Source organism: Nannospalax galili, unplaced genomic scaffold (assembly GCF_000622305.1).
Source record: "Nannospalax galili isolate Female #2095 unplaced genomic scaffold, S.galili_v1.0 scaffold144, whole genome shotgun sequence".
NCBI classification, from domain to species: domain Eukaryota; kingdom Metazoa; phylum Chordata; class Mammalia; order Rodentia; family Spalacidae; genus Nannospalax; species Nannospalax galili.
In genome coordinates, this window is record NW_008353267.1 from 1,537,659 (window position 1) to 1,565,329 (window position 27,671).

Sequence of the window (27,671 nt, forward strand, 5' to 3'; positions counted from 1 at the left end):
AGCCAACAATGGTCGAGCAGGACCTTTGACTTATCCTCACATGGATGGAGCTGGTAAAAGAAAGGAGCCAGGGGCTCCTCCCAACTCCATGGGACCCCTGAGGAACAAATCCTCTAATGACCTCAAGAGTAAAAACAAATCACTTTATCTGTTCCAATTGTATGTCCTTAAACACCCAAAAGGGAAGTGTAACCAAAGATTAAAGGGGCCAATATAATTTCGTAAGAGCATACATATATAACTAAAAGCTACTTGACAAACAGCAAAGCCGGACAGGAGATACCTTCAGTCGAGTTGTTGGCCAGGATGGATAAAGGCTCTTCCAGACAGTAACACAACATACTACTGAAAAAATGGCATTAATTTTTAAAAGGATTTGGTCATGTGGGGCTTATTGGTTGTGAGAGCAGAAGATGATAGTTAGGATCAAGGATCAGCAAACCTTTTCTTCAGGACCAGTCAGAAAATACTTTGGGCCCTATGGGCCATATGATCTCTGTTTCATCTATACTATTTGGCCAATGAAACATGAACAGGGTCATAGATAGAAAAAATGGCATTAATTTTTAAAAGGATTTGGTCATGTGGGGCTTATTGGTTGTGAGAGCAGAAGATGATAGTTAGGATCAAGGATCAGCAAACCTTTTCTTCAGGACCAGTCAGAAAATACTTTGGGCCCTATGGGCCATATGATCTCTGTTTCATCTATACTATTTGGCCAATGAAACATGAACAGGGTCATAGATAGCACATCAGTACATGAACACGACTGCGCTCCAGTAAAATGTTATTTGCAGACACATTAATTTGGACTCTGTGTATTTTCACAGGCCACAAAATATTATCTTTCTTTTGATTTATTCCAGTATTCTACAAATGTGAAAATGATTGTTAGCTCTCTGGCCATGTACACATAAGCGGCAGGCCAGATTTGGTCCTCAGGCTTCAGTTTCTTATTATCATCTTCAAATGGCTGACTTGCTCACCACATTGTCAGATTTCTGTGTTATTCAAGGTTGCAGTTTCCTGCATCTTAAAGATTTTTATTTACTTGCCTGGCTTAATTTTCTTCACAAACTTTATCAACACTTAAAGCATTAAACATAAAGTTCACTTTTTATGTTCTTTTTAGACTTAGTCATGATTTTTTCTCTTCAATTCACTGCTGAATAGTTAGCAACGTCAGTACTTAGTAATGTATGCTATGCATCCAACAAATATTTAGTTTACCTGTGGATATGTTTCTGGAGTTCAGCAGGATATGTATATTTAGAAGCCATTAATATATAAAACGCATTGAGTTGCTAGGTGTGATATCTCAAAATGACATTATAGCTAGGGAGGAGAAAGGTTGAGCTTTGAGAAACTCCTGCGTTTAGATGACAAGCAGATGGAAAAGGCCCAGAAGGAGTCTGGAGTGGCTGGTGCTATTAGGAAAAAAGCAGAATTATATGATTTGATGGGAGCCAAAACCGAAAATGAACAAACATCCTGGAGTTTTCTGAAAGGTTAATAAAATATAATGTAGAAAATTCTACTTGGGCTTGCCTCCAGGTTACACATGAGCTTGGCTAAAGCAGATTCACTGGGGTGGTGAAGGTAGAGGCAACCTTGGAGCCAGGGAAGGAGCACTGTGACGTAATTAAGAAAGTGCAGTTTCATCATATGGAGTGCCAATTGACATCTGATAGTGGTTTAAGGAATTTTAAGAATAACTCCAAACATATGTGAAATTTTATATATGACAGAGATGGACAAATACAGGCCTGCAGGAAAGGAGAGACCAGCAAATGCTATTTGGATAAAAATGGTTACCCATATGGGAAAAAAATCAATTATATTTTTTTCCTTTATACCATATCAATCAATTATTGAGTATAAAACTTAAATATTCTAAGCAATACCTTTTTTAAAAAATCTTTTTGAGACAGGGTCTCTCTGTAGTCCCAGCTGACCTGAACTCACTGTGTAGACCAGGCTGGCCTTGAACTCACAAGGATTCACCTGCCTCTGCCTCCTGAGTGCTGGGATTAAAGGCGTGCGCCACCACACCCAGCAGCAATACCTTTTTTAAAGAAATAGAATTAATGTCCTAAAGTTAACATAGAACCAGAAAGGACCCCACACAGCCAAATCAGATGAGAATGAATAACAAAACTGGAGGACACATGCTTCCTGCTTTCAAAATATATTAAGTGGCTTTAATAATTAAAATATGTGGAACTGGCATGATAGACATATTAGAGCAGTGGGGCAAAACAGAGGTCCCAGATATAAGCCCACCCATACATAGTCATAAACAGGAGACTGCACAGTGGAGGAGAGTCTCACTAATATATTGTGTTGGGAAAAGGTGTCACCAATGTTCAGAGAACTGATCTTGGACTCTTAGCATGTACTATACCGAAAGCAACTCAAAATAGATTAAACACTTAAATAGTAAGACCTGAAACGGTACAACTTCTTGAAGAAAACATGGAAGGAAAGCCTACCATTAGTGTTAGCAGTGGTTTCTTGGACAGAGCACAGCACATGCAATGAAAGCAAAAAGCAAAATCAGAAAAGAGGGTAAGGTAACATCAAATGAAAAAGCTTGTGCACAGCAAAGAAGGCAATAGGTAGAAAACAAACCCATAAGTGGGAGAAAATACTTGCAAACTACAGATCTTATTAAAGACAGATAAGCAAAACATGTAAGGAATTTGTTTAATTTCTTACCAAAACCCACAGACAACTCAATTAACACTAAGCAAAGAACTTGAATAGACATTTCTTTAAAGACGGTCTAGCAGTAAGGAAAAGATGAGCCATTTTTTCACTTTTCACCTTCTCAGCATTATAGAAAATGGAAGAGTAGTTCAGAAGGTCATTGACAGTTTACAGTAGGCATGCCCAACCTTTTAACATTGCAACATGGTGTTGTCATCTACAAAGCTCCATGATTGTGGTTTTGTGTTGGGCCACATTCAAGGCTTTTCTTGCTTGCATGTGTCTACAGGTTGGACACAGTTGTTTGCAGGTTCCAGTGGGTAAATTGTCCATGTCTTTCAAAATAGTGGTTTCATCTCTGCAAGGTAGCTCATCTAGCTGGATCTTCTGGCTCCTGATGACAAGTCACCAGCTGAGATTTAGAGTAGGAGGGTTGATGAAAGGGGAATGCATGTAGTAGACCAAGGACAAGTGGGAAGATGCATGTGCCATGGGGTAGAGTAGAAATTCTAGATACTGGTGAGTGTTCACTTTAAATTATAGTTATCATCTGAAGTCAGGTCATTCAGAGGAACTGATATTATCTAGCCTAAATGGGGTAAGTAGATTATATTAGAGATGGTATTTTCATAGATGACATGATGGATGAAGAATGATCCAGTTGCTTATAGTGATGCTCAACAGGAATCTTCACATTCAAAAAGTGAAGACAGGAGGGGAAAATGAGTCATGAGAAAATGTTGGGAATCAGTGACTTGGAGAGCATAAGAGACCTGATTGAGTTTTCATGGGTCTTGTGGATGCTCTCACTATTGCTGTAAGTTCATGGGAGCAAGTTCCCAGAAGCCCAGACGACTTTGTTTCTTTATGGCCATGTACCATCCCTGGCTCTTACAGTCTTTCCACCTCTGAGCCCTGAGGAAGTATTGACAGCTAATCACTGTTGAATGAGGGAGAGTTGATCCTCTTTAAGGGAGTGATACTAGACAGGCTGAACAGGCTCCAGTGGATGAACTCAAACTGAGGGACATTTGGGTATAGAAACTTGAGTTGATAGATCTTAACATATATGACAGAATACATGAAATTTTGTGGGCAACTTATGGGGGGGTGCAGCTAGGAGAGGGGATCTAAATATGATTAAGATGTATTATATGAAATGCACATAGTTTCAATTAATAATATACATTGAAAAAACTGATCGAATGAACTTCTGTCAGTAGAAACTAGGCGTAAATTTGACTATTGGACATTTACAGATGTTTAATTCACAATGACAGACCTATTTATCCATACAGGAATTTTTAATAAGGTGGCACATGGCAGCCTGTTTCTTCTATTATGGAAATGTAGACCTTTCTTATAAATATTTTTTAAAATATTTTATTTATTATTTTTATTTTATGTGTTTGAGTGTATTGCCTGCACATATGCGTGTGCACCCATGTCATGCAATGCAGCAGAAGTCAGAAGAGGGCTTTGGATTCCCCTGGAACTGGAGTTAAGGATGGTTTGTAGCCACTGTGTGGGTGCTGGGAATTGAACCCAGGTCCTCTGCAAGAGCAGTCAGTGCTTTTAACTGCTGAGCCATCTTTCCAGCCCCAGAAATGTGTAGACCTTTCTAATCCAGTCACTCAGAAGCAGAAAGAAATTTTGAGAAAGAGAAAAGCTAAGTGCAGAAAAAGGTTACATTTGCTATGGTGGTGAGGAAGATAAAGTCAAGGGTCAATCTGAGGAGCAGAAAGAGCATCAAATGATAAGAAATGTGGTGTGATGTGCAGTGATCATACTGCTGTAAATGGATGGGAGTATTGTCAGGTGGCCTAGGCTCCCCAAGAGGGGTCAGGGGCCCATCTCAGAATTGTTCAAGAAGTGTTTCCCAAAGGGCTGAGTGCCATATGAGACACTGGATAGCATTCCAAATAGCACCAAGGTTCTAGAGTCACATGTACCACCATCACAAGTAGACCTTAGATAAAATTCTATTAATTCTCTCTGTATCTAGATGCAGTGCAGTGCTATGGAAAGAATAAGAAGATTTCAAAGTCATTCAGGTTATGGGTTTGTTATTGGCCTTTGTTATTGGCCCTATTTGCTAATAGGGATTGAACTGTTTAGTTTTTACAATGATTAAATTATTGGTATCATTTTTTTGTTTTGTTTTTTTCAATGTCTGAACCAATTGCATCTAAGAAAATAGTATAAAAAACAGCTCCTGGGAACTTTGGGAGGGTGATATTTCAACTGCTGCTCCATAGCACATTATATTTTGTGATTTTAGTAATAAATATAAGGCTACTGGTTATCCTAGTAAAAGAAATTTTCAAGATTGGTCTTTCTCAGTATGTATCTCATACCTCATTGATACAACAGCATATGGGTTTTTTTTTTAATGTCTGTCTCTGTCAATAGGCTAGAAGCTTCTGAAGGTAGTGGTTACATATATTATCCCCAAATCATGACATATTTCCAACATTTATGAGTGACTAATGAATGAACTATTCTTTCATTGAATGATTTGTCCAAATGAATTGAGCATTCTTTCAAATGAACCCGTGAGTAAACAAATAAATCAATCCACGGCTAATGGAATGAAAATAATGGTAGAACTGCTTAGAAATCTCTTTGTGTTCAGTTAGGGGAGGAGTAATTACATTCTTTGGTTCATCTTCCTTGGGGTGTTAATCAGCTTTCTGTTGCTCTGACTATCTGAGATAAACAAGATACCCGAGATAAAGCTCATAAAGTGGAAAGATTTGCTTGGGGCCATAGTTTCAGTGGTTCAGTGCTTCTACTAAGGTGCTTTCTTAAGGATTTCTGGAATGGTACAAGTTAGATCTTATACAAATGGGTTATAGGAACCATGTGAAATGCCCTCCTGTTGATCCTAGCTTTTCAGGGGCTCTTGTTATTTGAAGTTAGTAATTTCTTCCTGAGAAGGTCCCAAATGTGAGAATTTTACCTTTTTTCCTCCTATTTTTGAAGTCACATGCAGTCATAAGCTTCACTATGTAAAGGTTCTCTAAACCATTCACTAATTTTCTTTCAGTGGTAACATCCAGTGCATAACCAGTATAACAAAGTAACCAGGAAATTAACATTAATGTAAGTCACTAACCTTACAAAGATTCATCCATTTTACACTTCTCTATGGTCCTACTCTCCTTTTAAGAATTTTGTCATTTCAAGAATGTTATATAGGACTTGGAGAGATAGATGGGTCAGCAGTTATGAGTACTGTCTGCTCTTCCAGAGGACCTGGATTTGATTCCCAGGAACCACATGGTGGCTAACAACCATCCGTAACTCCAGTTCCAGGGGATCTGATGCCAACTTCTGCTTCTGCACACATATGGTACACTTGAATACATGCAGGCAACACTCATGCACATAAACTATAAAAATAAATGAGTAAAAAATTCTATATACATGGAATCATGTAACCTTTGAGATTACCGTCTACATTCCTGCCCACGATTCTCTTCGGTTCTATTCAAGTTGTTGCATGTGACAAGAGTTCCTTTATGTCATTGAGTTCTATTCCATGATATAGATGTATTTTGTCATCTATTGTCATGTTTATTAACTAACTGAATGTAATTTGTGTTGTTTCCAATTTTTATTTGTTAATGTGAAACTGACCTTCAAACATTTCTTACTTAGACCCCCTTATGAGATGTTGTCCTTTCTCTTTTTTTTTTTTTTTAAAAAAAACATTTTATTTATTATTTTTATTTTATGTGTAAGTGTGTATTGCCTGCATTTGTATAAGTGCACCTGTGTCATGCAATGCCTGCGGAGGTCAGAAGAAGGCATCAGATCCCCTGAAACTGGAGTTACAGATGGCTGTTAACCATCACGTGGGTGCTGGGAATCGAACCTGGGTCCTCTGCAAGAGCAGTCGGTGCTCTTAACTGCTGAGCCATCTCTCCAGCCCCTCCCCCAATTATTTTTCTTGAAGCTGGGTTCTTACTGCAATAGGCTAGCCTTCCCTTGTAAATTTGACTAATAGTTTGTCTTGTTTTCCTGGTAAGACAAACAACCTGCATGCAGAAATTATTAGAAGGTATTTTACTTTTTGTTTTAGTTTTCTTGAGACAGGGCCTCCCTGTAACTCTAACTGGCCTGGAAATCACTGTGTAGACCAGACTGACCTTGTTCTGATAAAGATCTGCCTGCCTTTTCCTCCTGAGTGCTGGGATCAAAGGTGTGTGCCACCATACCCAACTTGGAAAATATTTTTAATGCAACCTCCACATACAACAAGAAGTCTGTATTATGAATATGTTGTTATGGAATGAAATTACATTCCATAGCTTCTGAAATATTCTGTTCTAAAGATGGTACAACATAATTTTGAACAGATTGGCCCATTGTCAATGTTTCTAGTGTTGGAGAAAGTAGAAGTAATGATTTTTTCATATGGAATTTCATTGTCATAGGTTTCATATACAATAAGAAAAATGTATAGGTAGATGAATAAATCCTGTTTGTTCAAATATTATACAAATGCTACCAGGAACAAGATTTTAATATGTATTGACTCCCAAATCTTCCTCAATGCCTTGTTCTTTCCCGTAAAATAGCTATTGGGGGACTGGAGAAGCGGTCCAGTGGTTAAGAAGCATGTACTGTTCTTGCAGAGTACTCTAGCACCCATGAGGGGTGGGTGACTCACAATTGTTTGTAACTTCAGCTCCAGGGGATCCAATACCTCTGGCCTCCATGGTCATCTGCACCTAGGTGCATGTACACACATAGATGCACATACACGTATAGTTTAATATAAAATACATAAGTGAATGACTATTTAAAAATTGAGAATTAGGAGAGGATCCTGTGCACTTTCTCCAGAATGAAGTGGGTCGCAGACTGTGTTCCCGCCTCACCAGAAAACTATTAAAGTTCCTGTGGGATCAAAGAAGAATTTTACAAGAACACAGTGGATGGAGAAGAGAAAACCTACAGTGGCTGTAAAGGCCCTGACACCATGTATGTCAAATTAACATCTTCTGATGGGCACGGATTCATTGTTAAAAGAGAACATGTGCTAACCTCAGGGGCAATAAAAGCCATGCTGAGTGGACCAGGTCAGTTTGCTGAAAACAAAGCCAATGAGGCCAATTTCAGGGAGATGCTGTCACATGTGCTCTCAAAAGTATGCATGTATTTCACCTACAAGGTCCACTACACCAACAGCTCCACCAAGATTCCTGAACTTCTGATTGTACCTGAAATTGCACTGGAACTACTGATGGCTGGAAACTTCCTAGACTGTTAAATAAAATAAATGATAATAAACTTAATTTTTCAGCATTAAAATGAGAATTAATTCACTTATCATAAAATTAACCACATTACTATACAATTCGGTGACTTTTAGTATGTTCACAAGATTCTATGAACTTTTGCCGTTCTCTAATTCCAGAGCATTCTTATCACTTCCACAAGAAATTCTGTTTCATTTAGCAGTTATTTTCTATTTACTCCCCCTCCCTGGACCTCTATCAACTGTTATATTTTCTGTTATATGAATTTACTTACCCTGAGCATTTCATATAAGGGGATAAATATAATATGCTCTTTTGTGACTGACTTCTTCTATGTAGCATGTTCTTAAGATTGTCTATGATTTGGCAGGTATTAGTATTTAATTTCCTTTTACATATTGTTATATACATTTACCACTTGAAAAAAATCAGTCATTTGGTATATGTTTCATTGGTTTCTTGAGATCACTATTTTGACATGCGGTTCATGTAAGTGGAGCCACTCACCTCACTATTGTGTAGCATTGGATTATGTGACTATACTAACGTCTGCCTGTTATTCCATGGATGATGGACATTGGAGCCAGTTCTAATTTTTAGGCTATTACGAGTTGATTGTCCCTTATTTGACATTGTTGGGAAACTGTTTCTGATTTTTAATTTCCTTCTTGTTTTCAAATATTTGCATAAATTTAAGCACTTAAGCTTCCATAATCTGAAAACCTGAAATGCTCCAAAACTTGAAGCTTTGGGGGGCGGGATTTCATACGTTAGTGCTGTATCTACATCATTTTCACCCTTCCCAGCACCCTTCCAGCTCTTCCCATGGTCCACCCCCCTTCAATTTTGTAACCTCTTTCATTATCATTCTTACACACACCCATACCCACACACACCCACACACACGTGCACACGCACTCACTGATGAATCCATTTAGTGGTGCTTATATGCGTATGTAATGTATAAAGAAACTCGTCCCTGGAGTAACTGTTTCTTCCTCAGTAGTCACATAGATTGCCTTTGGCTGTTCATCTAGAGGTGGGACCTTGTGAATTTCTCCTGTCCATAGCAGCCCATTAATTGGTGTTGTCATTATGCAGGTCTTGTTGAGGAAGGATATTGTTAAGATTTCATGGGTGCAGCTTTCCTCTCATGTGTAGAAGACTCTATCTACCAGTAGGTGCCCTGGTCCTCTGACTCTTACAATTTATTTGTTCTCTCTTCTGCCAGGTTCCCTGAGCCTTGATTGTGGGGGCTGCACTGAAGATGCATCACCTGAGGCTGGGCTTCCTATGGTCTCTTATTCTTTGTGTTTTGACAGCTGTGGAACTTTGTAATAGTTTCCATCTATTGTAAAAAAAAAAAAAAAGAAGCTTCTTTGGTGAATGGTGAAAGCTACACATATATGGTTATGAAGATTAGTATTTAGAATATACTTAGAAATTATATTTTGTTATATTTACAAAAGTGGTAGTAGTAGTTTCTCTTCTAGGGTCTATGACCTCTACAGCCATATTTGTCTGCGTGTACAGTGCCAATCAGGAATTCCTTCCTTCCTATTAGTGGTCCTTAAGTCCAACTGTGCAGCTGTTGCTAACCTCCAAGATGAAAGTGCCACTATTGCATCATTAGGGATATTTTGCTGGCCAGTCGTTATTGTGGTTCATAGGCTTTATAACTAGGTAGGACTATTGTTTGCTATTCTCCACTGGAAGCTTGTATAGCACCTTCTGGTACTATGGAAGCTAGTCCTCAGGGAGGAGGCTTCCAGGTCAGTTCCAGCTTGATTCCTCCAAGTCTTGTGTCCAAAGTATGTGATGTCTTCAGCAATAGCATCTTATTTTCAAGTTCTGGAAGCCAGCCAAAGATATGGCAATAGCCTATATAATGTTTAGAGTCTCTTTGGCTACCCTGCCCAACAACTCAAAGGGAGTCCTGGCACTGGGACTTTGTGAGTCTTTAGATGTGAGTATATAACCTGAAGTAATGAAAGTAAAAAGGGACCATGAGGGTAGGAGGGGAAAGGAGCTCTAGAGATGGGCATAATAGGAAACGGGCGCTATCAAGGGGAAATAGGAAAGGTGGGGGATTTTAACTGAGGACAGGTAGAGGGAAGGTATGTCCCAATATACGTGTTCATGTAAAAGTTTATGGATATTTGAGTAATTTTCAGTTTGGTTCTACTGAGATGCCACAAACATGATGGTCCTCTGAACTGGTGTCTCTCTCTCACATCTCTAGATCAACTAACTATGGCTATAGATAGGTAGACAGAGATAGAGAGATGTTTCTGTTTCTGCTACACATACACTTAGAAAGCAGGATCATTGGGTATTAGGGTATAAATGTATTCAACTTTTGCTAACACCAAAGCAATGAAGCTTTCACTCCCACTGTAGTAAATGAGGGGAGCTCCTTCTTTTGAAGAAGCTGGAAACAGCACTTGTCATCATTGACTTAAAGAAAAGTCCTGGTCAGTAGGAAAAATACTGTTTCTAATCTTATGGGCAATTAATAAAATACAGTAACATCTTTTCTCATTTTATAAGATTATCACATGAATGGAAAGGTGAATTCTGAACACAAAAGTTACACCTTCCAGAACTGGAAGGTAAGACCCTATTGCTGAAAACATGATATATTTTGGACACAGGACTTGGAGCAATTGAGCTGGAACTGACCTGCATCCTCCTTTCTGAAGACTAGCTCTCATAAGTATCAGAAGATACCATGGAAGCTGTCAAGAGAGAAAACCAGTCAATGGTCCTACCCAGCTGAAAAGTCTAGGAACCACAACAATGACTGACCCAGCAAGTTATCTCTGCTAGTGCAATAGTGACAATTTTATCTTGGGGGTAATAAATAGCGTATAACTGGACTTAAGGCCCCACTCAGTGGGAGAGAAATCATGCATGGTACTATAAACATAGCCAAGTACACACGGTTGGAGAGGTCATAGACCCTGAAGGTGAGCCTACTTTTGTCACTTCCCTAGACCAGTGTAATTTCTTATTATATTCTAGATATGCATTCTTATAATCACAGATAAGTGTACCACTTACCAGTCATCAAAGGAGCTTCTTTTTGCAGCAGATTGAGACTATTACAAAGTTCCACAACTGGTCAAATGCAGAGAATAAGTGACTATGAGATACCTGGCCATAAATAATGCAACTACAATGCAACCTGTACACCTAGTCTCAGGGAACTTTGTGGAAGAGGGGGAAGAAGGATTGTAAGAGCCAGAGGGACAAGATACCTGCTACTCGTTAATGCATTCTAGACATGATAGGGAAGTGGCACCCATGAAATCCCCACAGTGTGGTAGTTTAATGATACCTGCATAATGACAAAATCAGTTCACATCCCAAAGTGGATGGGGTATGCTTTGCAGGGTCCAACATTAAGATGATGAGCTACAGACAAAAGATGTTGGGGGAGAATCAATTTTCTCCATGGAGTAACTCCACGAGAGGTTATCTAATCCCAAATTGGCAGCCCTAAACACAGGTGTACATGAGCACCGCTAAGTGGACTCAGTGCATTATATATGCATATATGTGAACATATGTATATGTAATAATGATAATCAAAGAAGAGGACAAGGAATTTTGAGGGAGGGGGCATGGAAGGAATTGAAGGGGCAACAGGAGGATGGAAATGATGTGATTACAATAGTCATGTATGAAGTTCTTGAAAAAAAAATAGAGTGTGTGAAATCAGGAGGGTAATAGGGTGGTGCTGGAGATGGGGGAGGGGTCTGAATGTGATATATATGTGTGTGTGTATATGAAATTCTCATGTAATAAAATGTGTTTTGAATTTTCTTAATTTATTTTTGTTATTGCTGTATGTATGTAAGTGCACCTGTGATGCGCAGTACCTGAAGAGGACAGAAGAGGGCATTGCCCAGCCACCACCCCCCCCCAGAACTGGAGTTATGAATGGTTGTTAGCCACCATGTGCATGCTGGGATTCAAACCCAAGTCCTCTGCAAGGGCAGTCAGTGCTCTTATGTTGAACACTCTTGAGCCCCCAATAAAATATTTTCTTAAATAAAAAATTACAGACATGAGATTTAGAGCAGAACAATAGAGACTACATTAAAACAAAAGCATTTGTGCATGTGCTTGGACACATACAGGGCAGTCAGAGGACCATTTCCCTCCTTCTACCATGGTGGGTCCTCAGGCTCTACAATAAGTGCTCTTACCCACTGAACCGTTCCACCAACCCCAATAAAAACTACATTTTATCAGAGCCCTAATCTTGGAACACTACTGCTCCCAAGCATTTGTAGCTTTAACAAGTTTAAAAAAAAAGATAAAAGCAATTACTCTCTGTTTCTTCCTGCTACATAATTCATCTTTAAGAAAATTTATTGAATTTTTTTGTGTATTTCATACAGAACATCTCAAACTATCTTGGTCATCTTTATACCCCATCCCCACTGGCACCCTCTCATAGCCCCCCCCACTGGAGCCCATATATTCTGTCATCCCTTTTTTGGATCACTGTGTTGTCTTTTTAAGCAATATCCTAGAAAACCAGGAGATCAGGCTCGCTACATATTTGAAATAAAAATCTTGTCTTTGGTATCCCAGGAAATTAATCTCCAAAGTGAAACCAATGGATTTTATCCTATAATTCTTCACTGGTTATAACACTTCAGTTGCTAAATATGACCTTTTACTTTTAAATAAAGGAAGTTAATTTGCTTTGGTGTTATTTCATTACCTTGTTCCAGTATTAATTCCTTGGAGGTCTGACACCCTATAGACGCACAGATTAACAGCAAGACAGCTGCTCCTTGTTCTGCAAAAATGCCTGTTTTTTTTTCTTTTTTCTTTTTTTTAAGGAAAGTGAACTTTCTTTCCCCCCCCCAAAATGAATGAGAATGAAATGTTTGTGAAGGACTCAAGTTTTCTTTTTCTTTTCAGTCTTATGTCTCCTTATTTCTAGGAAGGACTGTAAAAATGTTTTATGTACAAATAAAATATCACTTGCCTGATTCCTTCCACTGATTACACCAACTTAGTATCAATTCAGTGGGATTCCCAAGGACAGACTGATTAGCAGGGCTTGATTTAATTGTGTGAAGACAAGAAGGATTTTGAGAACACTAGTGATAGCTTAGATGCCTATCAAAATGCCATTAATACATGTGTATCCTTTTTCTATATCCTAATAAAAGGAGATCAGTTTTACATATCAAATATTATTAAAAGACACAACACTATATATTATGCTTGATGCAGGATTTTACAGATAGTCAATAAAACCATTTATCTTGGATCCATAAAACACCTCAAGAAAAAGCCCCGTTTAATTCTCTGCCTTCCAGCGCTTGTCCCTGTGCATGCATTAGTGACTTGAAATAAGTGCACTGATGATGGTCAGTCTGAGTCCTGGGCTAGAAGTCCTGGTAGAACTCCCCTAAGGCTGAACATCTCTAGGCTTCTGCCTCATTACTCTGTGAAATTGTTTTCTTTCAGGTGAAATTGCCTTTCCTCTTTCATATTCATCTGGAAGATTTAAGATGAGGTTTTTAGGGACATGTAAGATACTTGCACACAGCTGAATTGAGTAGCTTGGCACACTTTTGCCAAGAAGCAATTTGGGAAGAGCCTTCAACGTGCTTTTATATTTTACACACTGATTTTCTAAAATCAGTGTTGTGATGGTCTGATATAGGTGTGGTATTTGTTTATCCTGATTTGGTTTCTATTTTTGTGATAAAAGACTCTGGTCAAGACCAACTTGGGGAGGAAAGGGTTTATTTGGTTTACAATTCACAGTCCATCATCAAGGGGAGCCAAAGAAGAAACTTAAGGCAGGATTCTGGATGCAGGAGCTGAGAACACAGATCAACACTGCTTACTGGCTTGCTCTTCTGGCCTGTGCTCAGCTTGCTTTCTTAAACAATCTAGGACCACCTCTCCAGGATGGCACACACCACCCAAAGTGGTCTGGACCCTCCCACATCACTCAACAATCAAGAAAATGTGCTGGGATTAAAGGCTTGCACCATTATACCCAGCCTGTCTCTCATTTTTTAAATGCCTATGCTTAAATCTACATTAAACATTTCCTTTTTAATAAACTCCATCTCTGTTTAAAAATAAGTATTTCATGGCTTAAGTACTGGTTCTTTGATTTTTGAGGAAGGAGAGTAGAAAATAAAATACAAGAGATTTAGTATTTATGAAAATAATACAAATAAGTCTAAATAATGGAAAAGTTTGTTTTTATAAATTTTAAAAGTATCCATATTGTGTATGGTGAATGTTAGAATACATCTTCAAACATATTGAGAGTGAGTAAGTGAGCAGATAAAGCTCTGACTGTAGCAGCCATTTCCTCGGAGTCTGTGGATTTAACTCCTTGGCTACTGTGTTAGTATATTTAAACTCCCTTTCCTAAGGTTTTCCAGCATTGCTAATACCATAATGGATTAACAGTGTAGAGGGAGGAAACCCCAGGAGAGTCGTGCATATCAAATACTCACTAAATATCTAACTCAGGCCTTTTCAGGTTTGTATGAAAACTTGTAATTCAAATAAGATAATTTCCCTTTAGCAAATAATGAATGTAAGGAATTTATCAATGAGTCCTTGTATCGTGACAGACATGTCAAGTGTGCAGTACAATTGTGAACTACAAGAAAGTATTTAAAAACAAAAACAAATTTCTAACAAAATCTTGGTTTCTCCGTAGTAAATGTGAGAAACCAGTGCTTTTCTTATAGATGATAGATTTGATCAACTCGATCTTCAATGATTTTAAAAATCAATATTTGCATTCTTACAGTTTGCAAAGAATCAGAAAACAGCAATATGTATAGATGTTATATTTTGTTCCTGGTTTATCTTTACTCAGGAGCATGACTTTATAGCTGGAACTAAATGGTTTTTGCTAGTAATTTGTTGAGAAGACCTCAGCAAATCACATAACCCTTAGGAAATACATTTGTCTTGTCTATAAATGGTGCACTAGACCCAAACAGTGATTTTTCAGTGTGTACAATTGCAAGTCCCAGGGAAGCAGGCATTGTGAGAGTTTTTTTCTTATAGACCTTGAGGACCGGTATAGCACTGGGCACATAACCAGTGCTTGAAGACTATGGCTAAAAGAATGACTGATTGGGTTCTGTGTGGAGTCTCATTCCTCAACAGAACTTCTCCCAGCCAAATTCTGCTTCTGTTTGTTTTATATATTTGGTATAAGGTAAGGTTTCATGAAACAAACAAGAGACTTATTTTATAGCTGAAAAATAAATGCTTGAAAATTTGGTAATGATTCCACGCTGGGTTTTTTGTTATTAATAATAGCAACAAAACAAATCACCATAGATTACTCTCATTTTTTTTCTATGCAGTCCTGGATTCTGTAAGAGAGCTGTGTAGAAATTGTATTTATGGCAGAGGAGGTATGACTGGGTGATGAGTAGGCAGAGGAAGAGATGATAGGACATGCCAGTGAAAAGGAAAGCTTCTGTGATTAATGACAAGGGGCCAAAACAAGTTCAGGGTGATGAAAACATGTGACTAGAATGTAGCTGTGGGGAAAGGGCAGAAAGGCTTGAAGAGGCTCCTGCCTTAGCCCTGTGGGCTTGGTTAGAACCTTGGCTCCACTTGGTGGGGAAGCAAGCCATCAATATTTTAAGAAAGCAGAGATAACATAATCATATTTATTTTACCAAGGACTCTGTAAACATAGTGCTGAGATTAGACCTTCAGATCCTAAGGAATGTCTGCTGCCTTAGCGCTTTGCCTTCGGTTTAATGGATATCATAAATAATACAAAAAGTTTGCCATTCATCTGTTTTTCAGAGTTGATTTGCAGAGTTCTGAGAAATGATTCTTTATGTAGTTTTATAGCTCTTCCAAAGAGGAAATGTACTGCTTGTATTAATTAAGGATATACTTTAATGTATTAATATGTTAACACAATAAAGGGAAAAATAACACTGGAGATGAACAGAAGTCACTCTTAACCTGAATGATCTCTACCACAGTGTAATTCCATTTGTTGGTAATTGAGAAATACCATTAGAGAATCTACCAAGAAGGAATTAGATGTGACACTCACAGCAGAATGCTTTGCAATTAGGACAGTGGGCTAAGTTTGAGAACTATGTTGAATGATAATTTTATTCTGTAACTTAAAAATAAATTTTGTCCTGCCTAAAGATATTATGAGTGCCCTAATTTCCAGGGTAAATGATGCTATATTTGTATTCCAATGATGCACACTGTATCAGAAATGTGGACTATCTGGGATAGGGAGGGAGTTTACTACTGGATGTGATGTTGCTTGATCTATTTTAACACTTAGTTTTAACTTAATCACTTTATGACACGTGTACCATATATATACCTCATCAATCACAGTAGTGAATTTTCAGCACGGCATAAAAGTGAGAATGCATGCCTGTAATTCCAGCACTCACAAGTCTGAGGCAGAAAGAGTGCTGTGAGTTTGAGGCCAGTCTGGGCTACACAGTAAGTTCAAGGCCAGCTTGGAATATATAACAAGACCTAACTTCAAGAACTTAGGCAAAACAAACAAAGATAATAAATGAGGTAGTGTCAAAAGTTGAGTGAAGTCAGAAAGAGGTGCATTTAAAAATACAATAAAAATAAGATTTTAGTATGCCAGTAAGCAGAGAATATTACAAATATTGGAAGATTTCAATTGCAATATGAATCCTGAAAATTGATTAAAAGGTTGGAAAATGACTATTTCCAAAATGAATCTAAAATGTTGCAAATCCTATATAGTAAATAGATAAAGACAGACCAATTTATTTTCCCCTTATGCTATGTAATGTAATATTTATGTGTATATATATTTTTAAAATATTTTAATTTTTTGCTCTTTTAAGAGTTAAGTTCATTTTAAACTTGAGAAAAAAATAATTGCCACCTATTCTTGAAATATCTTCAGATTTATATTGAAACGCTTCCTTAATTCTAATTGGAAATTTATCAAACATCCTAGACGTCTATGGGGGTGCAAAATGAAAGAAGAAAGTTGCTTCTGTGAAGAGCTGAAAACAAGCTGTAGGAATATGCATCCTTAATAGTCATAATAAAAGTTTATTTTTCTTCAGCCCTGGCTAGGTGCCAGGGTAATCCCAGTTCTTACCATGAACTTATGATGTGATATCTTTACCCTCATTTCAAGGATGAGTGTTGGAGAGATTAAGTAAGATACTCAGACTACTGATACAGTAAGTGATTGATCTGAACCTAGGCTTATGCCCCCCTGAGCCTGACTTACGATATCTTGCTGGAAGACAAAAGCGAAGACTCACAGGTAGCATATGGATCTGTGTCTCCCTCCCATGTCCCCATTGTAGTTCTTGCCCATTGTATTATAATTTTTTATATGCCTATCTCTTGATCTATGTCTATCTCATGTTTAACTCCTGTACAGCAGGGATGATGCCTATTTATCATTTTATATCCATGGGTTAAACACAATGGTATGGCCCATAATAGAGGCTCAGTAAGTGCTTGTTGAATGACCATTATTGTTAGACCTCACTAAAGGCTAATATATCACAGAAAACCTTATTACAGAAACTTGCTGACATAGGAAAAGTATCAATTGCTTTTAAGGCATCCCCTTTTTCAAAGATTGGATGTTTCAGAAAGGTAGGTGAACTGGTGCCTTTTGCTTGTAGGAATTGGAGAGATTATGAAAAATCTCATGGAGTTGATTGTGATATGAAATAAATGTAGAATATTAGGAAAGGTAAAGAGAAGCAATTCTGAAAGTATAGTTTAATTTTACTGTGTGATGGATCAACTTCACAGAGAAGCAAAGAGTGGTGATGACCTACAAAGAGAAGGAATAGTCTGGGGATATTTTAAGAATCAGGGAAAAATTCTAAAGCCTAGAATGTGATTCACAATAGAAAGAAAAGTATCCTACATTAAAACATAATACACTATAACTTAATGTGGAAAAATTAGCTTTAATTTTGAGACTCAACTCCTATCAAGACAAACATTATAAAAAAAAATTACCAAGAGAGTTGGAAGGAAAGAGTCTAAATGAGTTTTCACATGTGTCTGCAAAGGAGGCAGTCTCAATTTCTGTAATCCCGCCTTGCTCTGATTAAATGTAGTGATATTTTTCAATGCTCCCCAAAGAACTACTGGCAGTTAGTAGTTGCTATGGTAAAGAGATGTCCTTTTCTTCAGTGATGTAGCTACTGACAAGTTGCCTATACCCTCCCACCCACACAAATGCAGGCGACATTAATTACACCCCATGGGCCCCTCACTGAGAAAAAGCGAACACCAAGCAAACAAGAAAGTTGAAAGGAGACTTTTAAAGAAGGGTTTTAGAGAGAGTGGGATGGGGAGGAGAGGGTGATGGGAGTGTGAAAAAAAAAACCAAGAAGTTATTGTATGTATGAATTTTTCGAAGAATAATAACAAAATTCATGATAATGTTCATTTTATCCTGGATTTTAAATACCCCATTAAAACTACAGTCAGAGCTCCAGAGTTGCAATCAATTAGAGTGCAGCACGGAAAGAAAAACTAGTCAGTAAAAGCTCTCTATACCTTACATCCTAACTGTGCTTCTGCCATTTGTCCATCCCCAAGGGACAGATTTCTTTTCCCCTCTGCAACATGGAAGCCAAAACTGCATGCAAAATGCTCTGTGTGTCCTGCTTGTAGGCATGTCCATTTGCCCATGTCTTACAGAAGGCTGGTGCATACCTTTTCCTTTCCCTGGACATGCATTTGTTTGTAAGAGGAAAATCAGGCCAAACATACCAGGAGTGGCTTTATATAGCCTTCAGAATGCTGAGTTGCTGGGGTGATTTGTTAATTATATTTCTTATAGTCAGCCAGTTTGAATCCACTTTTTGTACTTACATTTATAATCTTCAGTTTTGATGTAGCTATGGAATAATTCTAAAGCATCAGTTAGACTGAAACCAATGTTAATGCTTTATTTTAATTGGCGTTGATTTTTTTTCTGAGACTGCTCCTGACCATTCAAGATTGATCTTGCCATGGGAGTTCCTTTCTCTACTCAAGTACTGACTGCATGGTGCTGCATTGTGATATGGACTGTGCTGTGATGTGGATATGAGGCTGTGGTGTTCATGTGGCTGTGATGTGGAGATGAGGCTGTGGTGTTCATGTGGCTGTGATGTGGAGATGAGGCTGTGGTGTTCATGTGGCTCTGATGTGGAGATGAGGCTGTGGTGTTCATGTGGACAGCATCCCATCTTACTAGACCCAGAGTTCCTTGAGGGCAGAGCTATGTCTTATTCTATTTGCCTTTCTCTATGCTTAGGACTGTGTGTAGCAGTCATATTAGTGATCAAAAATCATTTTCTTGATTTTTTTGAAATGGGTTCTTTCCCTCTCTTACTTAACCATTATTCACTTTCTTCAGGTCCTTTCCATCTGTCCCAAGGACATGAGAGCTGATATCTGTGTTCATCTGAATCGGAAGGTTTTTAATGAACATCCTGCCTTCCGATTGGCCAGTGACGGCTGTCTGCGCGCCTTAGCAGTGGAGTTCCAAACCATTCACTGTGCTCCTGGGGACCTCATTTACCATGCTGGAGAAAGTGTGGATGCCCTCTGCTTTGTGGTGTCTGGATCCTTGGAAGTCATCCAGGACGACGAGGTGGTGGCTATTTTAGGTACTGTGAACTTTCTAATGTAGTACCAAACCCGTGTAACAGTTCTAGAGATCTTGCTTCTCAGGTTTCTAAACAAAATTTCCTTTTGTTTGGTGACTTCGGAAATGGGGTCACTAATGAGATGATGAATCTTGGTGAAAGCCAGGTATGCTGCTTCAGCAAAGAACATTAGACGCAGTCACAGTTAACGGGATGCTTGAAGGTTGGATTACATTTGCTTAGACTAAAGCCGACCACAGCCTAAGGGACTTTGCATGCCGGGTGAGTGTGAATTCACTTTTGGAACCATTGTCCGATTTGTAATGCAAGGGGTGGTCCCATAGGACCATAGACTTACCCAATTCAGCCCTTTCCTTTAGAGAGGAGCCAGATGAGGCCTAGAAAGATATGGAGACTTGCCCAGATAGTTAGCAAATGACTTAGGGCTGAGCACCATTCCACCCCACAGGGCTCTGCCTCACCACAGTGGTTGAGGGCAGGATGAGAAGGTGCTGAGGAGACTGAGGACCTCATGGGAGTGAGCACAATGGGAGGAAACTAAATTTAGGTTTTTAAAGCTGGATCTGGCCATCTGTCTTCATAAAGTAGAAAAATTAGTTGGCTGATCATAAATTTCCTCTAAAATTCAGAGACCCAGTAGGTAGTACTACTGCTAGGGACAACACAAAGTAAGCATGCAGGTGACAGAATAATGACAGAATAAAAAACTAATGAACTGGAGCATAGCGTAAGATACACAGCCTGGTAAACAAAATTGCTAAATGAAGTTTAGATCACTTTCTGCTGAAACATCTGTAAACAGTTTCATGAAACCCACACAGATATAAAAGGAAGCAATCAGAAGGTCAGAGGAGAATAACCCCTTATTTTTTCTTCAGGTAAAATAACTTAGAACTGTAGGATGTCAGCTCTATTTTGATCACATTTTTCATGGCTTGTGTCTCATGAAAAATGAGTTCAATCTTTAAACTATTGGATTTTTAGCTACCGAGGTCAACCTACCGTACCTTAAATACTACTTATTTCTCATAAGGAGAAGATTGACTGATGGGTTTTAGAAACTCCAAAAGCAAAACTGAAAACTGATTTCGAATCCAACCGCCCCACAAATGAAAACTTGATTTCAAAAAGTACAATTACTTCAAAATGGCAGGATCCAGAATCAGGAAGAAATAACCTTTTACAGGAAAACAGTTTCTATAAAACCTGAGTAATACAAAATGGATCAGGAGTGCAAAGAACAGAACAGCATCGTTTGCTCAGCTTTCTGTAAGTCTTTGTGGATAATATTATAGTTACAGTTAAATCCCTTCCAGGAAATATTTTTTAAAAATATTTTTGGAAGAAAATATTACAATGCTTGGGAATCGGCACTTTGGATGTGCTTCATGTTCCCGGTGGCTTGTCCTTCATTTGCGGGGGCATAAAGAATGCCTAATGTTTTGTGAGAGCTGCGGGTCAACTGAACAGTCTTTGGTTGTACAATGAAGCATATCCATGCTACAGCCATTCCTGTTTACTTAAAGAGAAGGCTAGAGCATACACACCCCGAGCAGATGTATTTGTCTTTTTCTGAATGTTCTTGTCAGGACTGGGTGGTGGAAAGCATCAAATATATGTCCTAGAAGTGAGCTCTGTGGATTCGTTGCATTTATTTTGCCCCATTTTCTTCATTACAGCTGTACCTTGGTAACTTCTATAAAGGGTCAGAGAGAGCCTTGAGGGCACTGCCTCTGTCCTGGGTCTGCTAAAATGGAATCATTTGCTCAGTGAGGCAGACAAAATGCATATGGGATGGTAACCGGTATGCCCAATGACACTATAAAGATGAACATGGGCTCCTGGGAATCAGACTAGGCTCATCATCATCTCTCTGTCATGCCTTTGTTTCTTTGATGTGTGTTTTTGTTCCTTCTCAAAACTCTTGGGATTCCTGAGCTGTTTTTATCTGACTTAATGAGTCAAATGATGTGGACACCTCTCTGACAACCTTTTTTCTCCTTTTGAAAAAATATGTTATTATTTTTATGTGTATGAATGTATTTATTGCCTTCAGGTATGTAAGTGCACCCATGTCATGCAATGCCCATGGAGGTCAGAAGAGGGTGTCAGATCCCCTGGCTCTAGAGTTATGGATGGTTGTTAGTGGCCATGTGGGTGCTGGGGGGTCAAACCCACATCCCCTGCAAGAACAGTCAGTGCTCTTAAGTGCTGAGCCATCTTTCCATCCAGCTCCCTTTTTTCTTCTTTTGATGGGACGCAAGAGAGACTACATCCAAGAGGCAATTAGAGTAGGATTTCTTTTTAAACATTCAAGATCCATTAAGAAAGGAGAAAGATGCAAGCTCACTAGCATCACCCCTTGCAAGTCATATGACTGTTCTTTTCTCACTTTACCATTTATTTCTATTCCCTTTCTTATTTTTATTAGTTTAATTCTGAAATAACTCCAATTTCAAAGAAGTTTCATAGATTACCAGGATGCATGCATACACTGTAGTCGACCTTCTTCCCCTCTGTTTCTCCTTCTACCCCCTCGTCTCCCTTCATCTCTCCTGCCCTCCCTTCTTTCCTCTTCCCCTTCCCTTCCCTCTTTTTCTTTTACCATAATGAGTCAATTGTTCAGATTTCTATAACTTCATTCAGCAACCTTGTTATCCTTATTATGAATTCATTTGCCAGATGAAAGGTAGGAAAGGGAGGTCATTTTAAAATTAATTAGAATATATGGATTAAAAAAGAGGTGCAGTCTTACTATTTTGGATCCTGGCCTCTATACAGTCTCTTGGCAGGGACGTAATTCTTTATTGTGCCAAAAGTTCCAAAGAGTTTAATGAGTAAGTTCTAAAGCATAACTAATTAGTGGAAAGATTAAAAAAAAAGTGCAGTCAACAAATACCTCCGTTTTTAACACTGGGGGATGGCTTCAAGATGTTTCTCTAAATAGGGCATATGAATATAATTGCAGTTCATGTCTTTTTCCAACTTGAAGATCTTTCAGTTCTTACACCTCCACGCTTCCTTTTTCCTTTGACCTTCCCACTTTTTATGAAACACAAAGAATTCCAAATTAAGTTCATGATGCATACAAATTTTATATTCATTAATGTCTTCTTACTCTGTAGTTCCTACTCTATAATTACTTAGTGTGAACAGATTTATTGGTGTGGTTGAAATAGCCAGGTTACTTCTAAATGTCTTGACGAGTGTATTGTACCTTTCAGGCACTGTAAAAATAGCATCTTCCTACTAATGAGAGACCTTCCTCTAAGACAATGTTTTGCTTTATTAACATTTCTTCTTTTCTCTTGTCTTTATTGATGATTAGATTCACAGGGGTCGACTCTTAAACAAAGGCAATCTCTGCCTTAAGTCTTTCAATTTTAACTTCAACTTCCTAACTATGATTAGAACTCTGATTGTTTATACAGGGTTTAGTTGGGGGTTAGATATTAATAGAAGTCTGGGAGGAGGACGCATAAGAGAGGAAAGATGAAAGAAAGATGGAATTTAGAAATATAAGGAAGCTAGGTTAGGTCAGAATAAATATTACTTTAATTATAATCGGTTATTTAAGATTCAGGTCTTGTAAACATTTGTGCTTTTTCAGATAAAACATAAATTACTGCTATCAAAATTCTAAATCTGTACCTTAATTTTATTTCCCAAAAAACAAATCCAAGATGTGAATGAATAATATTTTGCTGTTTTGAGACATTTGAGCACTAATTAATACTGTTTTCTGTACACTTGGTATTAGAAGTCAAGTGCTTTGTGCCTTGAGTTCCAGAGCATTATTTTCTTTCTTTTTTCTTTCTGTATATCAGTGTTTTAGATGAACTGTGAGACATACAGTTTTGACCTTCACATTATGAAGATAAGCATCAATAATTTAGATTAACTTGTGTGCTCTTTTTTCTTGAAATTTGTGTTTGCATTGTTTCAATTGATTTGCCTTTAAACATTTAAACAGTGTTTATGACTTAATTTATCTAGGACTGAAACTGTTTACTTTAGAGTTCCTTATTCTGTAAATATCATTGAAAACATGAAAGGATCATATTTATCATTCTGGTGGTTTAGGCTTAATGTCAATCTCTCTCGCAATTTTAAAACTAAGCCTTATTTATTGTATTTGCTTGGTACCTCTCTCTCTCTCTCTCTCTCTCTCTCTCTCTCTCTCTCTCTCTCTCGTGTGTGTGTGTGTGTGTGTGTGTGTGTGTGTGTGTATGTGTGTGTGTGTGTGTGTACATGCACTGAGGAGACAGAATAACCTTGAGTTTTGTTCTTCATCTATAATCCACCTTATTTTTTGACCCAGTACCTCTAATGGGTCTGAAACTTGCCAAGTAAGCAAGACTGGGAGCCCAATGTGTCCCAACCTTCCTGTCTTCACCTCCTCAATTCTGGAATAGTTAAGTGTATGCCATCCTGCCTTGCATTTTTTAAGGAGAGTTCTAGAGATGAAACTCAGATCCTTGTGCTTGCAAGGCAAGCGCTTTACCTGATGCGCCATCACCTAGCCCATTCCTCGTTATCTCTCAATATTATCTTTTAGATCAGTTGCTATTACTACTGTCCATAGCATTTTTGGTCTAAGCATCACTGCCCACAGTCTGTCCTCAGCATAACCTCCAGTTCTATCTATGCTGCCATCATAGTCACCACCCCAGCGTGTAGCGTCCATCTCCTTAGGATGTCTACCACAGCTTTCTAGCACTTTGAAGATAAAGTATGACTGCTGACTGTGCTGACTAGGCCGCCGAGGCCCTGCTTTCTCCCTCCTCCGTGTTATGCTGATTTGCGTCATTCCCTTTCCCACCATGCTCTTGCCATATTGAATTGCTGGAAGCTCCCTGAGTTCTACCAAGTTCTTTCTAACTTCTTTTGCATCACCTCTTCTTTGTTTAGAATGCTTTATTGCTTGTCTTTAGTTGTCTGTCTCTTATTTCCCCAGCTTCCTTTAGTCTTCTTTTTCTTGCCTTAGACCAGATTTAGGTGCTTCCAGTGACTGCAGGGCTTCTATGGTATCCTACTTTCATCTTTTACCTGTTTTCTCATCCCTGCACTGGGAGCATTTGAGTTCTTGCTCATTTTTATCTGTCTATGGTGGGACTCTTTCTCTGGAAGAAATGTGTCAATGGGAGTTGGCTGTGAAAATTCTTCCTTGCCAGATTTCCAGTTATTCTCTGCTTCCTGTACCTGCTGGAAGAAGCAATCACTCATCTTTCTGCTCTAGTCACCTCCTTCTGCCATACCATTATGGGCTCTTACTCCTGGAACCATAAGCTCAGACAAACTCTTCCTTCTATAAGTTACCTTGGTTGTTGTGTCTTATTACAGCAGCAGAAAAGTAACTAATACACTAGTATAATACTTTAGTTTTCCATTGAACTGTTTTCATAATTGTTTTAATCTTGAGTATGAAACTCTGATGTGCTCAGTTTACACAATTTCCATTTCCTCTGTGTGTCATCATGACAACACCTGTTTTCTCTGTTGTCAAATGCCGATAATAAAATACATTTCCTTAAAATTTCTAGCTTTGGTGTAGATCTATTTTGGACTGAAGAAATTTTTTTTTCCTACTGGTATTTGGACACTTGGGACAAAGCAAAGAAGGGGAGGAATAGGAAGTAACTCAGGACAGTATAATCAGTCACTCATTTCTTATACTCTATGGTCATTGGCCATAGCGGCAAAATCTAAGTATAGCTATAGAATGAGATTTTGCTTTAATTCCTAAGAATGGCTTTCCTTTTGCCAACAACTAGAATGATTGGCTCCACAAAGCAGAGAGAGAGGCTGTCTGTAAGTGAAATCTTCAGATATTTGTGCTTCTGAGTCAAGATTATTATATTTAGAATCATGTCTTCCAGGTTCATCGTGTTCCTGGAAATGGCAGATTTCCCTCTTTTTAAATATTAAATATTGAGTAATATTCTATTGTGTGCATCTAACTCATTTTCTTTATGTACTCGTGTTTCAGTGGGCATTTATCTTATTATTTTGAATAATGCCACAGAGAGAGTATAAATATCTGAGATTCAGATTTCACTTGTTTTGAATATATATATCCAGCAGTGGCATTGTGGAAGCAATAAGTTACCATCAGATACATTAATTCAGTGAAGTAGTGGCTAATTTTGATTGCCAGTGTGGTTGGATTAAGGGTACTACATAGGGCATTAACTAGGTACATCCTTGAGTATGTCTGTGAGCGTGTTTCCAGAGAGATATAACTGGAAAGACCCAGTTAGGATGTGGACAGCACCATCCCATGTACTGGAGTTCTGAGCTCAGTAAAATGTAGACGGAGGAAGCTAGCTGAGCGCAGCCATCTGTTTCCTGCCTGCTATCAAGGACCAAGCTGTTCCTGCTCCATGACTTCCCTGCCATGACAGACTCCATTCCTTGAGCTGTGAACCAAAATAAACCCTTTCTCCATTAGGTTGCTTTTTGTCAGATAATTGGTCACAGTGATAAAGAAAGTAAAAATACAGATGAACAGACATTTGTTTGCCCTCTTCAAGCAATCAAAAGTTGTGAGATTTAGTTCTAATATGAACATTATTGTAAGATTCAACTCCAAATTATTTTCTTTTGTTTTCAGACAGGGTCTTACAATGTAGTCCAGACCAACCTTGAATTCCCAATCCTGCTGTCTGTCCTTCCTGGCTGGGGCTGCAGTGCATGCTGTGGCTTCTAGCTCAGCTCTAAGTTCTTTCTCAGAAAAGAAAGCACAAAAGTTTCAAGGAATAACTGATTTCAATGGAATTTTTTGCTTTGATTTCTTTTTATGTTACTTTCTTGATTTAGCAATGTTTGGATTTCCACATATAATCTATATAATTTGATAGTTATATGTCATTTATATATATATTCAAATTTTAGTCTGCATATATAATTTTATATGTAATCTATTCTTAACAATAATATTACCGAAGAATATCCTGAACCTGTAGTACTTCTTCCACCTTCTTCTTCTTCTTCCTCCTCCTCCTCCTCCTCCTCCTCCTCGTCCTACTCCTCCTCTTCTTCCCCTTCTTCTTCTTCTTCTTCTTCTTCTTCTTCTTCTTCTTCTTCTTCTTCTTCTTCTTCTTCTTCCTTTTTTTTTTTGGTCTTTTTGAGGCAGGTTCTCCCTGTAGCCCCAGCTGGCCTGGAACTCACTATGTAGACCAGGCTGGCTTTGAACTCACAGAGCTCTGCCTGCCTCTGCCTCCCAAGTGCTAGGACTAAAGTTGTGCACCGCTGTGCATGACTCCACCTTCTTAAACATAACTGTCTTCATTTCTTTCCCAGTTGCTGTGATAAAATATTCTGAAAAAGAAGCTTAAGGGTGTATTTCAGTTCCCACTTCAGGTTACAGTCCACCATGGCAGGAAAGTCAAGGTATCAAGAGCTTAAACAGGTGGTTGGATTGTAGCCACAGTCAGATAAAAGAGTGATTAATTCATGTATGCATTCTAGTGCTCAGCTCACTTTCTCCCCTCTTATAAAGTCGAGGATCCTCTAGGGAACTAGGGAATGGTGCTGCCCACAGTGGGTGAGTAGTCCCACCTCAATTAAAGTAATTAAAATAATCCCCCACAGAAATGCCCACAGGCCCAACTCCCAGGTGATTCTAAATTCTTCCAAGTTGACAATGAGCACTGTTCATCACAGTGACTGTTCTGCCTCCATAATATACTCATACAATTTCTTAACTTTAATATTTATTGTCATTTTTTTTCTTATTTTCTCTAAAGTATTACTTAATGGTGCTTATAGCATATAAATAATCAAAATCCATTTGAGGACATAGATTTGGAAAGCTTAAAGTTGTAAATTCTTAATGTGTGTTCATAATGAAGTTTATGAGTCAATGCAATGGTAACAGTGATGAACTGACTCAGAAATAAAATATTGTTCAGTCCAGTATTTCCTTATTAATTTTCTTTCTAGTTGATCTATCCATTGTTGAATGTGGGACACTAAAGTCCTCTAATAGTATCATCTTGCTGCTTCC

At 38.3% G+C, this 27,671-nt stretch overlaps 1 protein-coding gene and 1 pseudogene across 1 annotated transcript in view; both read left to right on the top strand.

The window, feature by feature from the left end:
- The window catches only part of Kcnh5 (potassium voltage-gated channel subfamily H member 5), a 371,827-nt gene that overhangs the window by 277,303 nt on the left and 66,853 nt on the right, over positions 1-27,671 (top strand). Inside the window, exon 9 of the mRNA XM_008850496.2 lies at positions 19,411-19,663. Within this exon, the coding sequence (XP_008848718.1) occupies positions 19,411-19,663 (253 nt within the window). The remainder of the gene's footprint in view (positions 1-19,410; positions 19,664-27,671) is intronic.
- On the top strand, positions 7,658-7,990 carry LOC103747960 (annotated as a pseudogene).